This window comes from Heteronotia binoei, chromosome 5 (assembly GCF_032191835.1).
Source record: "Heteronotia binoei isolate CCM8104 ecotype False Entrance Well chromosome 5, APGP_CSIRO_Hbin_v1, whole genome shotgun sequence".
Lineage (NCBI taxonomy): Eukaryota > Metazoa > Chordata > Lepidosauria > Squamata > Gekkonidae > Heteronotia > Heteronotia binoei.
The window spans coordinates 5987868-6002039 of record NC_083227.1 but is presented as its reverse complement, the minus strand read 5'-3'; the positions used below and the strand labels follow the sequence as shown (position 1 = coordinate 6002039).

The 14172-nt window shown below is 45.3% G+C and overlaps 2 protein-coding genes across 2 annotated transcripts in view; one reads left to right on the top strand and one right to left on the bottom strand.

Annotated features, from left to right (window-relative positions):
• The window catches only part of LOC132571595 (zinc finger protein OZF-like), a 388663-nt gene that overhangs the window by 146682 nt on the left and 227809 nt on the right, over nt 1-14172 (top strand). The window lies entirely within an intron of this gene.
• Nucleotides 1-14172, bottom strand: part of LOC132570913 (zinc finger protein 208-like) — a gene marked incomplete at its 3' end in the record, with an annotated part of 122372 nt that overhangs the window by 29086 nt on the left and 79114 nt on the right. The window contains 1 exon segment of the mRNA XM_060237550.1: nt 1385-2739. Within this exon segment, the coding sequence (XP_060093533.1) occupies nt 1385-2739 (1355 nt within the window).

Sequence of the window (14172 nt, the reverse complement as noted above, 5' to 3'; positions counted from 1 at the left end):
CTCTTGGCTGGGATAAGATTTCCCACAAATTAAAGTTTTATACAAGAAGTTATATCATTTCGATGCTTTATGTGGTATGTGCGTGTGTTTTTCTTGTGACTTTTCCTGGGCTAAGGGGTTACATGGTTTCTCCTTCCGTCAATTCCTAGCTCTTTTCAAAAAGTGCTACTCCAACTTCATCCCTTTGCACACTCTAAGGACTCCTATTGTTGTCCTATTGTAATACCATAGACCTTTACTGGCATTAATACAAGAATACAGTATACTTTAAAACCAACAGTGACACTATAGAATATAATAAAACCTTTAAAAACCAACAAAAGTTAAATGACATAAAATAGCAGTAGGCTATGCATGAGTCAAAGCCTCTCTGATTTGGATCGCAACCTGTAAAAAGCAAGCAACATGAGTGGTGACAAAGTTGTGTTTCCTGTGGAGTAAAAAACGAACCTTGGCATTGTCAGAATGGTCTTGATGGTCAGAAAGCAGTGCATCTAGATATCTTGCACGTGGACTGCTATAAAAAGGGCAGTCCAAAAGAACATGAGGGACAGTTTCGATGACTCCTTGACTACAAGGGCATCGTCTTAAGATTGCGGGGGATTCTGTGGTATCTTCCGAAAAGGATGGCCGATGGTAATGCATTAAATCTAGCCAGCATGAATGCTCTTCTTTGGTGAGGATCAGTTAAAAGGAGGAAATAGGGAGCTAAAAGCCCAGGAATCTGGGATAAACCCAGATAGCTTAGGGAGCAAGTTTTCCAAGCTGCCTCGGTAAGACGTTGCAACTGGATATCTAGTAGTCTACGTTTGATGGATTGAAATACCTCAGAAGCAGAGGATAGATAAAATGCATCCAAGGAAATTCCTATGGATATGATTTTCTTTTGGATCAGGGTCAACCAGTTGGATGCATGATGGTCCATCGGCATCAAAAAGGTGAAAGAATTCTGATCAGAATTAAATAAAAGGCGCAGCCAAAACTTAAAGGTCAAAAGCATTCAAAAGGTTTCTCTCCTGTGTGGGTTCTCTGGTGCCGTTGAAGAGTGCCACTCTGACTTAATATCTTTCCACACTCTGAGCATGCAAAAGTTTTCTCCCCTGTGTGGGTTCAATGATGATGTTAAAGAGTGCCACTCTGACTGAATCTCTTTCCATACTCTGAGCATCATTCGTTCAATTTTAATACGGTCGACGACCAGCACAAATCAGAAAGAGTTTACAAAAGCTAAAAAACAAAGCTAAAATATTTTCAAAATAATCAAATATTGCGTAAGATAACGGTAGGAAATAAGGTATATAAAATAGCAATAAAAATTTGGCTTTGGAACATAATGTAACAATGTGAATTTTACATGCAATTAAAAAGAACCTTGCACAAGGACCTGTAATCCCTCTGAGCATTCAAAAGGTGTCTTCCCTGTGTGGGTTCTCTGATGCTGTTGAAGATTGCTACGGTGACTGAATCGCTTTCCACACTCTCCACATTCAAAAGGTTTCTCTCCTGTGTGGGTTCTCTGATGCAGTTGAAGACTGCTATTCAGAGTGAATTTCTTTCCACACTCTGAGCATTCAAAAGGTTTCTCTCCTGTGTGGGTTCTCTGGTGCCGTTGAAGAGTGCAACTGCGACTGAATCTCTTTCCACACTCTGAGCATTCAAAAGGCTTCTCCCCTGTGTGGGTTCTCTGATGCTCTTGAAGATTGCCATTCGTGCTGAATCTCTTTCCACACTCTGAGCATTCAAAAGGTTTCTCCCCTGTGTGAGTTCTCTGGTGCCGCCAAAGATGGAAACTGCAACTGAATCTTTTTCCACATTCTGAGCATTCAAAAGGTTTCTCCCCTGTGTGGGTTCTTTGATGCCTTTGAAGAGTGCCACTGTGACTGAATCTCTTTCCACACTCTGAGCATTCAAAAGGTGTCTTCCCTGTGTGGGTTCTCTGATGCTGTTGAAGATTGCTACGGTGACTGAATCGCTTTCCACACTCTCCACATTCAAAAGGTTTCTCCCCTGTGTGAGTTCTCTGATGCAGTTGAAGACTGCTACTCAGAGTGAATCTCTTTCCACACTCGAAGCATTCAAAAGGCTTCTCCCCTGTGTGAGTTCTCTGATGCATTTTGAGTTTGCTACACTGACTGAATCTCTTTCCACACTCTCTGCATTCAAAAGATTTCTCCCCTGTGTGAATTCTCAGGTGCAGTTGAAGACATCTCCTGTCACTGAATCTCTTTCCACACTCTGAGCATTCAAAAGGTTTCTCTCCTGTGTGGGTTCCCTGGTGCAGTTGAAGACATCTCCTGTCACTGAATCTCTTTCCACACTCTGAGCATTCAAAAGGTTTCTCTCCTGTGTGGGTTCTCTGATGCAGTTGAAGGCTGCCACTGCGACTGAATCTCTTTCCACATTGTGAGCATGCAAAAGGTTTCTCCCCTGTGTGGGTTGTCTGATGGCGTTTAAGAGTGCCACTCTCTCTGAATCTCTTTGCACACTCTGAGCATTCAAAAGCTTTCTCCCCTGTGTGAGTTCTCTGGTGCCGCTGAAGTTGGGAACTGTGACTGAATCTCTTTCCACACTCTGAGCATTCAAAAGGTTTCTCTCCTGTGTGGGTTCTCTGATGCAGTTGAAGGCTGCCACTGCGACTGAATCTCTTTCCACATTCTGAGCATTCAAAAGGTTTCTCCCCTGTGTGAGTTCTCTGGTGCCGCTGAAGTTGGGAACTGTGACTGAATCTCTTTCCACACTCTGAGCATGCAACAAATTCCTTTCCTCTTTGTATTCTTTGCTTCACAAGAATCTGTGGTTTATATCTGAAGTGAATGTATTCACTCATCTCCGTTATATTGGGGAAATGTACATTACGCTTTCTTCCATTTCTCTTCTCAACCAAACGGCTATCTTTCTTTCTCTTGGGTCTGCCTTGATTCCTGACATTTCCTTTCAAGTCTTTATTAATAACTTTATCTGGCAAATGTGGATGAAGTTCTTCACCCTCTTCATTTGTCTGATCAACCTTTGCTGGAACAAAATGAGACACAGCATTAGAACCTGGATGAGCAGGTAAGGGCTGTAACCAGGAGGTGCTGCCAAACTTATGGGAGCAGCCCAACAGGCAGTGGGGTCCCCATTTCCTGAGCTGAACTGGAAGTTCCTTCTCAGAAACAGGCCAAGTGAAGACACTCTCTGCAAAGACCAGAGAACTTGCCCGGGGGCTTGTCTAACTGCATAAGGTTACAACACAGGCATCCTCCAGGCAAACCCCTGTCTTTCCCCCGCACCCAGCAATGGAATGGGTAAAACAATAGGTTCATAGGTAAAGTATTGCTTATGCCTTCTATCTCTGGCTAGCAACTAATGGCTAATCTTTCCAACGTTCCTGCTCCAACTTAGCACCTTTTGTGTTACCTCTACGCTTATTAGGGTTGCTAGGGCCAATTTAAGAAATATCTGGGAACTTTGGGGGTGGAACCAGGAGACATTGGGGTGGAGCCAGGAGACGTTGGGGTGGAGCCAGAAGCAAGGGTGTGATGAGCATAACTGAACTCCAAAGGGAGTTCTGGCTATTCACATTTAAAGGGAGTGCACACCTTTTAAATGCCTTCCCCCCATTGGAAATAATGAAGGATAGGGGCAGCTTCTTTTATAGCTCACAGAATTGGACCCCCTGGTCCAATCTTTTTGAAACTTGGAAGGTGTTTTCAGGAGAGGTATCGGATACTATGCTGCACGTTTGGTGCTTCTACTCAAAAAACAGCTCCTGCAGAGCCCCGGATACCCGTTCATCAATTCTCCATTATACGCAATGGGAATTGGTCTCCATAGGGAACAATGGAGTGCCCAGCAGACATTTCTCCTCCACCTCCTTTTGGATGACCCTGAAGCATGGAGGGGGTCTCCAAACTGGGGGATCCCCTTCCCCCACCTGGGGATTGAATAAATACACAAGCACGAATGATTATAGTGCCCAACAATTACTAAGACTATATTGCAATACAATAATGTAATAACGGTGAGAATACACAAATACATAGACACACACACACACACACACACACACACATATATATATACTGTGGATAACAGCCACTGATGAACCTCTGCTCCATATTTTTATCCAATCTCCTCTTAAAGCTGGCTATGCTTGTAGCCACCACCACCTCCTGTGGCAGTGAATTCCACATGTTAATCACCCTTTGGGTGAAGAAGTACTTCCTTTTATCCATTTTAACCTGACTGCTCAGCAATTTTATTGAATGCCCACGAGTTCTTGTATTGTGAGAAAGGGAGAAAAGGACTTCTTTCTCTGCTTTCTCCATCCCATGCATAATCTTGTAAACCTCTATCATGTCACCCTATCATGTCAACGTTTCTCCAAGCTAAAGAGCCCCAAGCGTTTTAACCTTTCTTCATAGGGAAAGTGTTCTAAACCTTTAATCATTCTAGTTGCCCTTTTCTGCACTTTTTCCAATGCTATAATACCATTTTGAGGTGCGGTGACCAGAATTGTATACAGTATTCCAAATGAGACCGCACCATCAATTTATACAGGGGCATTATGATACTGGCTGATTTGTTATCAATTCCCTTCCCAAGAATTCCCAGCATGGCGTTGGCCTTTTTAATTGCAAACACACACTGTCTTGACATTTTCAGTGAGTTATCTACCACGACCCCAAGATCTCTCTCTTGGTCAGTGTCTGCCAGTTCACGCCCAGGTAACATTTTTTCCTGCAACAGGTCCTCTTATCATTCTGGCTTTTTTGGGGGGTGTGGGGGTGGGTTAGAATAACCTACCCTATATTTCCCCCCTTTCTCCATGTCCCTTCCCATCAGCTGCCTTCCCAACATACTTTGCATCCCTCTATCTTTCCCTCCCCCACAGCCCCCTCCCCAAGGCCACAGCGCTCACAGCAGATTTTAGCACCCTCTGTATTTCTCCCCACAACGGGCCTTATTACTAGTATAAAAAAATAAAAGGTCCAAATCAAAGCACAGAATCCCAACAAGTGAAAGGGGGACGGATCGTTGCCGGATCACAGTCAGAGCAGATCTTCATAATCCCATCCAGGGGAAAGCAGTGTTGAAAAGTCTGGCAACAAAGAACTGAAGATCCGGCCCCTTCTGGAGTCTTTCTGAGGGCCTCTCATCCCACCTTTACCTCAGTCCAGGATCCCTTCTCTAGCTTGGGTGATGGCCACAACACTGGCCATAGTAGCCTCTAGGCAACTAGCGGGACAGGAGACAAAACCGGATGTTGCTGTTCAATGTTTGATTCATGCCTCATTACAATGGCGGAATTCACACCTTTGGCACCTATAAAAGAAACTTACCCAGAGAGGCCAAATTCCCATAGTTCTCCAGCATGACTTCCCTGTACAGAGCTCTTTGGTCCGGATCCAGCAGATCCCACTCTGCCTCCGTGAAAGAGACGGACACCTCTTCCAAGGAAAAGGGACCCTGGAAAAAAAACAAGATTCCCTCAGAGGACATTCCAGGCAAAGATATTGAAGAAGATATTGCATTTATATCCTGCCCTCCACTCCGAATAGTCTCAGAGTGGCCTACAATCTCCTTTCCCTTTCTCCCCCACAACAGACACCCTGTGAGGTGGGTGGGGCTGAGCGGGGTCTCACAGCAGCTGCCCTTTCAAGGACAGAGGCTCAGAGCGGCCTACAATCTCCTTTCCCTTCCTCCCCCACAACAGACACCCTGTGAGGTCGGTGGGGCTGGAGGGGGCTCTCACAGCAGCTGCCCTTTCAAGGACAGAGGCTCAGAGCGGCCTACAATCTCCTTTCCCTTCCTCCCCAACAACAGACACCCTGTGAGGTGGGTGGGGCTGAGCGGGGTCTCACAGCAGCTGCCCTTTCAAGGACAGAGGCTCAGAGCGGCCTACAATCTCCTTTCCCTTCCTCCCCCACAACAGACACCCTGTAAGGTCGGTGGGGCTGAGAGGGCTCTCACCGCAGCTGCTCTTTCAAGGACAACCTCTGCCAGAGCTATGGCTGACCCAAGGCCATTCCAGGAGGTGCAAATGGAGGAGTGGGGAATCAAACCCGGTTCTCCCAGATAAGAGTCCGCGCACTTAACCACTACACCAAACTGGCTCTCCACTATACCAAGATGGCCCACTGGAAGGGAGTCATCTGGGAAGGTACAGGATGTAAAGCTTGGGATGGGTAAAGGGAGTGGCATGCAGACCCTCTCTTGCCTGGAAACCTTCTAGAAAGTGAAGAAGCAAAACCCCTGCTGAGAAAGGAGGAGGTACCCAGGCTGTGCCCTCTGATCACCTACCTGGGCTGGAGCTGCAGCAGCCGTTTCCACACCTCTGAAAAGATGGTGACTCAATAGCATCTCTCCACTGCCTGTGAGACAAAGGAGGAAAGGAGGGCACTTTCTTGTTTGTTTGTACCTTGCTTCGCGCACCCCCCTTCCCAGAGATGTGAAACCTGGCCCTCTGTACACTCATCTAAGTTTTAATGAAGAAAAGAGCTGTGTTTCTCAAAAGCTTTTGCGACATTTTTTTGAATCCTTTTTTACTAAATTCTGGGACCTGTAAGCCTCCGGGATTACAAAGGCTGTTGACTTATTTCAGACTTCTGTGAAACCTAGGTCAGGCGGGGAGGGGAGAGAGGTGATGGAAATGATGTGGCCTGAAATATCTGTGTCACACTGGCCCACAAGTGACTTGAGGACATCTGGAGCCTCGAGGAAAGAAGAAGAGGAGACTGGATTTATACCACACCCTTCACTTAGGGTCTCAGAACATTTTACAATCCCTTTCCCTTCCTCTCACCGCAACAGACATCCTGTGAGATAGGAGAGGCTGAGAGAGCCGTGACAGAAACCGCTCTTGAGAGAACAGCTCCTGGGGGGTGCCAGTCCAAACCCTCCATCCCTCTCTGGCATCCTGTTCTCCTCACTGGCCCACCAGATGCCCCCGTAAGCACAGGTACAGAAGCCAAATTCCCCCATCACCTCCTGATGGCACCTGGGTTTTTTGGCAACTGTGTGGCAAAGGGCGTTGGATGGGCCACTGGCCTGATCCAACATTGCTTCTCTTATGTTCTTATGTTAGAATCATAGAATCACAGAGCTGGAAGGGACCTCTAGGGTCATCTAGTCCAACCCCCTGCACATGAAATTCACAGGATCGTCATTGCTGTCAGATGGCCATCTAGCCTCTGTTCAAAAACCTCCAAGGAAGGAGAGCCCAAGGAAGCCTGTTCCACTGAGGAATCATTCTAACGGTCAGGAAGTTCTTCCTAATGTTGAGCCAGAAACTCTTTTGATTTAATTTCAACCCACTGGTTCTGGTCCTACCTTCCGGGGCCATAGAAAACAATCCCACACCATCCTCTATAGGACAGCCCTTCAAGTACTTGAAGACGATGATCCTATCACCTCTCAGCCGCCTCCTCTCCAGGCTAAACAGCCCCAGCTCCTTCAACCTTTCCTCATAGGACTTGGTCTCCAGACCCCTCACCATCTTTGTTGCCCTCCTCAGGACCCGTTCCAGCTTGTCTATATCCTTCTTAAAATGTGGTTGGTAGAAACCATTATCAAGGACAGAATGAGTAGGCACATTGATGAACACGGGTTATTGAGGAAGACTCAGCATGGGTTCTGCAAGGGAAGATCTTGCCTCACTAACCTGTTGCATTTCTTTGAGGGGGTGAACAAACATGTGGACAAAGGAGACCCGATAGATGTTGTTTACCTTGACTTCCAGAAAGCTTTTGATAAAGTTCCTCATCAAAGGCTCCTTAGAAAGCTTGAGAATCATGGAGTAAAAGGACAGGTCCTCTTGTGGATCAAAAACTGGCTGAGTAATAGGAAGCAGAGAGTGAGTATAAATGGGCAGTCTTCGCAGTGGAGGACGGTAAGCAGTGGGGTGCCGCAGGGCTCGGTACTGGGTCCCATGCTTTTTAACTTGTTCATAAATGATTTAGAGTTCGGAGTGAGCAGTGAAGTGGCCAAGTTTGCGGATGACACTAAATTGTTCAGGGTGGTGAGAACCAGAGAGGATTGTGAGGAACTCCAAAGGGATCTGTTGAGGCTGGGTGAGTGGGCGTCAACGTGGCAGATGCGGTTCAATGTGGCCAAGTGCAAAGTAATGCACATTGGGGCTAAGAATCCCAGCTACAAATACAAGTTGATGGGGTGTGAACTGGCAGAGACTGATCAAGAGAGAGATCTTGGGGTCATGATAGATAACTCACTGAAAGTGTCAAGACAGTGTGCGTTTGCAATAAAAAAGGCCAATGCCATGCTGGGAATTATTAGGAAGGGAATTGAAAACAAATCAGCCAGTATCATAATGCCCCTGTATAAATCGATGGTGCGGTCTCATTTGGAGTACTGTGTGCAGTTCTGGTCGCCGCACCTCAAAAAGGATATTATAGCTTTAGAGAAGGTGCAGAGAAGGGCAACTAGAATGATTAAAGGGCTGGAGCACTTTCCCTATGAAGAAAGGTTGAAACGCTTGGGACTCTTTAGCTTGGAGAAACGTCGACTGCGGGGTGACATGATAGAGGTTTACAAGATAATGCATGGAATGGAGAAAGTAGAGAAAGAAGTACTTTTCTCCCTTTCTCACAATACAAGAACTCGTGGGCATTCGATGAAATTGCTGAGCAGACAGGTTAAGACGGATAAAAGGAAGTACTTCTTCACCCAAAGGGTGATTAACATGTGGAATTCACTGCCACAGGAGGTGGTGGCGGCCACAAGTATAGCCACCTTCAAGAGGGGTTTAGATAAAAATATGGAGCACAGGTCCATCAGTGGCTATTAGCCACAGTGTATGGAGCACAGGTCCATCAGTGGCTATTAGCCACAGTGTATGGAGCACAGGTCCATCAGTGGCTATTAGCCACAGTGTATGTGTGTATATAACATTTTTTGCCACTGTGTGACACAGAGTGTTGGACTTGATGGGCCGTTGGCCTGATCCAACATGGCTTCTCTTATGTTCTTATGTTCTTATGTGGTGCCCAAACCGGAACACAATACTCCAGGTGAGGTCTTACCAGAGCAGAGTAAAGCAATACCATCACATCACGTGACCTGGACACTATATTTCTGTTGATATAGCCCAAAATTGCATTTGCCTTTTTTTAGCCACCGCATCACACTGTTGACTCATGTTCAGCGTATGATCCACTAAGACCCCTAGATCCTTATCGCACATACTACTGCTAAGACAAGTCTCCCCCAGCCTATAACCATGCATTGGATTTTTCCTACCTAAACGCAGAACTTTACATTTATCCCTGTTAAAATTCATTTTATTGATTTTAGCCCAGTTTTCCAGCTTGTCAAGGTCATCCTGTATCCTGTTTCTGTCTTCTTCTGTGTTTGCAGCCCCTCCCAATTTAGTATCATCTGCAAATTTAATAAGCATTCCCTCTATTCCTTCATCCAAATCATTGATAACTAACTTATTTTATTATGTCTATTTTAACTAACTTATTTATTACGTCACTGATTATTTAAAATTGTTGTTGTATTGTATTGTTTTATTGAACCATGGAACTCCATGCCTGTGAGCCGCCCTGAGCCCGCCTTTGGCGGGGGAGGGCGGGATATAAGAATAAATTTATTATTATTATTATTATTATTGATAAAGATGTTGAACAAAACAGGTCCCAGGGCAGATCCTTGAGGCACTCCGCTTGTCACTTCTCTCCAAGAGGATGAGGAACCATTCACAAGCACTCTTTGGGTGCGATCCGTCAACCAGTTACAGATCCACCTAATGGTAACAGGATCCAAACCACATTTTACCATCTTGTCAACAAGGATAGTATGTGGAACTTTATCAAAAGTGTCAAGTCTCTGTAAATCTTTGGTCAAGTCTGTACTGTACTGTGGCTCTGGCAGAGAGCCTTCTGGGTAAAGCCATTCTGTATGCCAATGCTGCTAGCTAACCTCTCCCTTACCCGCCTCCTTTGTTATGTAGCCTTGCTTTGAAATGCGAATATGGGAAGCTATAATCTGTGCCTTCTCAGGCCCAAGATCACGGGGAGGCCGAGCCAGGAGCGCTCAAGGCCAAAACCAGTCTGAGAACGAAATGGTAACATCAATGTGTGAATGTGCCCTCCATAGTGCCCCTCCCTTAGGAATCCCTCTGAAGTGTACCTTATATGATGGCATTGTACTACATGATCTTTAGTCTTTCAATCTGAATCCTTTCAAGCACTACCTTATCAATAAACTCGTAATTTTGTTTCAACAACGACTCGTTATTGAATTTGGAGACTTGACAAAAAGCATTACTGAAATCAATATAAATGATGTATACAGCATTCCCCTGATCCAGCAAGGTAGTCACTTTCTCAAAAAAAGAGATCAGGTTAGTCTGACATGACTTGTTCTTGAGAAAACCATGCTGGCTCTTACTTATCACATCCATTCTTTCTAAATGTTCCAGGACCGACTGTTTGATGAGTTGTTCTAAAACTTTTCCAGGTGTGGACATCAAGCTGACGGGATGTTCTTATGTTCCTATTGGCCCTCCAAAAACGTTTTTGAGAGCTCTTCTGCCCTAGAAGGTAGCGTCTCCCTTTTTTCGCCTGGTTGAATAATAGGAGTGTGAGAGATGAATATTTCAATTAATGCGAAGAACTGCCTTCCCTGAACTTGTCTAATCCTTTTTGAGGGGAGCTGCTGTTAGTGGACATTGACTGCCACAGAGTAACTCTGTGCTGTATGAAAAAGTGTTTAAATCCTATCCCCTTGAACTCCCAATGCAACAAATTCACTGGGTAGTCCAACCACATCTACGCACAAAGTGTCTTTACCACAGGAAAGGGAAAGGGCATCTTGGGCACGCTCCTGGGCCTGCGCCCTCTGCCCTTGCTCCAAGGAAGCTCCATCCGCCTCAGGTCTTATCTTCAGGGATGGTCTCCACATCTGAAAAAGCAGCAAGGGAGGGGGTAAGAGATAGAATGGAAAAGAGACCAAGGGACGGATCCTGCCCCAGTCCTAGACTCTGCACCCTTCCCATCAGGAGACTTGGAGGGATCAGAAATCCCCTAGAAGAAGAGGGTGCCAAAGGAGGCTGTAAAAACTCCCGTTTGGGTGTTTTAACACTTGTACAAACATCCGGCAGGAAGCCTTTAGGATAAGGCCAGATATTGGTGCTTGAATGGAAGATACCTGAAGAGAATCCCTCTCACCTGTTCTGCCTGCCTCTTCTCCTCTGCCTGACTCAGGAGGAAACCTTCAGCCAGGGCCACCGCCTGGGAACTGGTCTCCGGCCCACATCCTCTCACCCAGCCCTGCATTTCCTGGGGCAGGAGCGTCAGGAACTGCTCCAGGATCACCAGGTCCAGGATCTGCTTCTTGGTGTGCCTCTCCGGCTTCAGCCACTGGCTGCAAAGTCCATGGAGCTGGCTGCAAACCTCTCGGGGCCCATCGGCCTCATGGTAGCGGAGCTGCCAGAAGAGTTGGCAGTTTTCATCTGAGGTCGTGGTGTCTTTAGACAGGACCTCTGGCACAGCTCTTTCGCAGAATTCAGCACCACTTCCAGGTGGGATGGGATGGGGACTCTTCCTTGCTCTCTTGCCAGTCCCAGGTCCTTCTGGGTCCTGCTCTTCCATCTTCTGCCCCTTCTACTGAGTCACCTCCGTCTCTGAAAAGCTGCCTTTAATAATTTGGCTCTGAAGGGAGGCTTCTCTCTGGAGAGAAGGAGAGAGACAGGCAGTTACATGTCATAAGAAAAAATGAGGATGGCAATTCACCACCAAAACCCATAAACCTTCATATGCTTAGGTGGATCAGAACAAAAATGCTTCTTGTGCTTTTGTTGGCTTTTTAGAAATGTTATAAGCTGGGCCTCTCATTCCTTTGGCTCCGTCTGTCTTGGGGCCTTATCCCTAAAGCAAACCAGAGTCCCCAAAAGATGAGAGGGACAAGAGATGTAAAATTTCCGAAAATTTTGAAGCTCGGGAAAAAACGGAAATTTTCGGAAAAACTGAAAAAAAAAAATGCAACATTAGCACTTCTTTTTTCCTTTTCCAGACTGAAAGTCATTCTGTTACTTTAGGAACATAAAATATGACTGCGGACAATTTTACTTGGCATGAAATTATCACAGCCAGCATATTACAAATATAATGTATCCAAACAATTATTACAAACAGAATTTAACTTTAAAATAATATTTATTTGTAACTGTAACAAATGGAGCAACAATCTCCTGAACTGTTTACTAGTTTACATGGAACAGACATTTCCTCTCCACAGTATTAAATAAAAATAAAAAAACCCATTCTCATAAAAAGAATTGAGGAGGGGGGAAGTGTATAGAAAGGAGTGTAGGATTAAGTTTCAATGAATGGGCGTGATCTAGGACTTGCTTGTCCTCAGTGCACAGAAATTAGAATAATCTGATACCACACATATTTTTTAGAAATGATTTGGAAAATATTTGAACCCCATGTCTTAAAATATTTTATTCGTCGTGTTAAAATAAAATGTTCCATCGTCAATTTTTCTTTCTTTCTTTCTTTCTTTTTTTCAATTTTTCCAATTTTTCGGAAAAACAAAAAAGGCTTCAGGAAAAAAATGGGTGGGGGGGGACTCCCCCCCAATTTTTTTCCCCGTTTTTTTTTCCAGGCCTTCACATCTCTAAGAGGGACTGGAGACCCCTTTACCATTGCAGGCATCTCTTCAAACGGCCTGAAGTGTTAGGTGAGAACTCTGTCCCAGCACCCATGTGAGAACTCACTCTGACCGAAGGACCCTTTTCCAGAGGCCAGCCTGTTTGGGAACCAGTCTAAGCCCAGTCCTTGAACAATCTGGGGGGTACCAAGTGTGCCAGGAGATATGCCCACCCAAAGCCACACCGGTGCCCTGCTGGTTTAGGGCAAATGTAAATCTGACCCTGGCACAGACTGGGATTGCCAAAGCAGCCCCTTTAGGCCCTCAAAGTGGCCTCTGTCGTCTGCAGACTACTGGGAATTCCAGGGGGTCTCCAGCCCCTCCCTGGACATTGGCAACCACGCATCGGGGAGATGGGAAGAAGCAGTCAAAATCCCTGGAATCCTGGCTACCCAATCAGCATGAAGGAGTCATCCCACTGGATCCCATCTGGCCTCCTAACCACCAAAAGGGGAGTTTTATGTTCTTGCTGGCATCCCCCTTAGCAAGACCTAAACCCACAAGCCCTCCTGGGACTCTGCCCTGCCGCTCTTCCCTGTTGTGGTGCCCCGGGGATGTGGGTTCTTTCCTTCTCTTGCCTGACAAAAAAATTGCTGTCCCTCCGTTTCCAATATGCTCCTTTGGAAAAACTGTTTATACGGAGATAGACAAATTATTATGTCGTATCTTTTTTAATTTGTTAAGGAGAAAGATACGATTTTTATGCGCTTATTTTAACAAGGGCATTGTTAAAACCAACACATTAGCTTGTGCTTACAACACGGTTAAGCTAAATCAGACAGCTTTGCATTGAGATGGCTTTAAATTTTCGGCTTTACATACTTATTTGTGTTCGAGAAGAACTGTTGAGCTTTATATCGCTCGTATCAGTTTCGTAAAAATTTTCTATAACGAAAGATGGTAAAATATATGGAGGACTTTATACTTGCAGGCAGAATGATCTGGGTTTTATTTGGAGGTAGAATTATATTTTATTTGGATTTTATTTGGAGGTAGAATTATAATTGATATATTTGTACTTTTTCCCCTGTTTTTCCCACTCTGTTAATGCCCTTTCCCCCCTTTTATGTATCTTTGCTTTTGCTTTTTGTAGTTAAAATCAATAAAAAATATAAAAAACTGAAAGATGCTCCCCCTCCCCCCTACCCACCCAAACCCCAGTGCAGGAGGGAGAATCTGGCACTGTGTTCCAGCTGCCTCTGAGAAATGTACTTTTGGAGTGATGGGGCAGGGACGTGTTTGGAACAGCCGTGTTCTCTCCCTGTGTGTCCGCTTTGCAAAACACAGCCGCAGGCTCGTACTCATCCGCTCCTCAAGCCACAATCCTCCCTGTTATGTCAAACGAGAGAGCTCACGAGTATGAGCAAGCCATATTGCTACTGAACACTCCACGAGAGTTTTTACTAATACAAATATTGAAAAAACAACGTTTAATTGCAGTAATAGTCACATATTAATCTAGAAATACTCTAGTCCATTTTACAAAAACGATGTGCAATGTTTTTTCTTTCT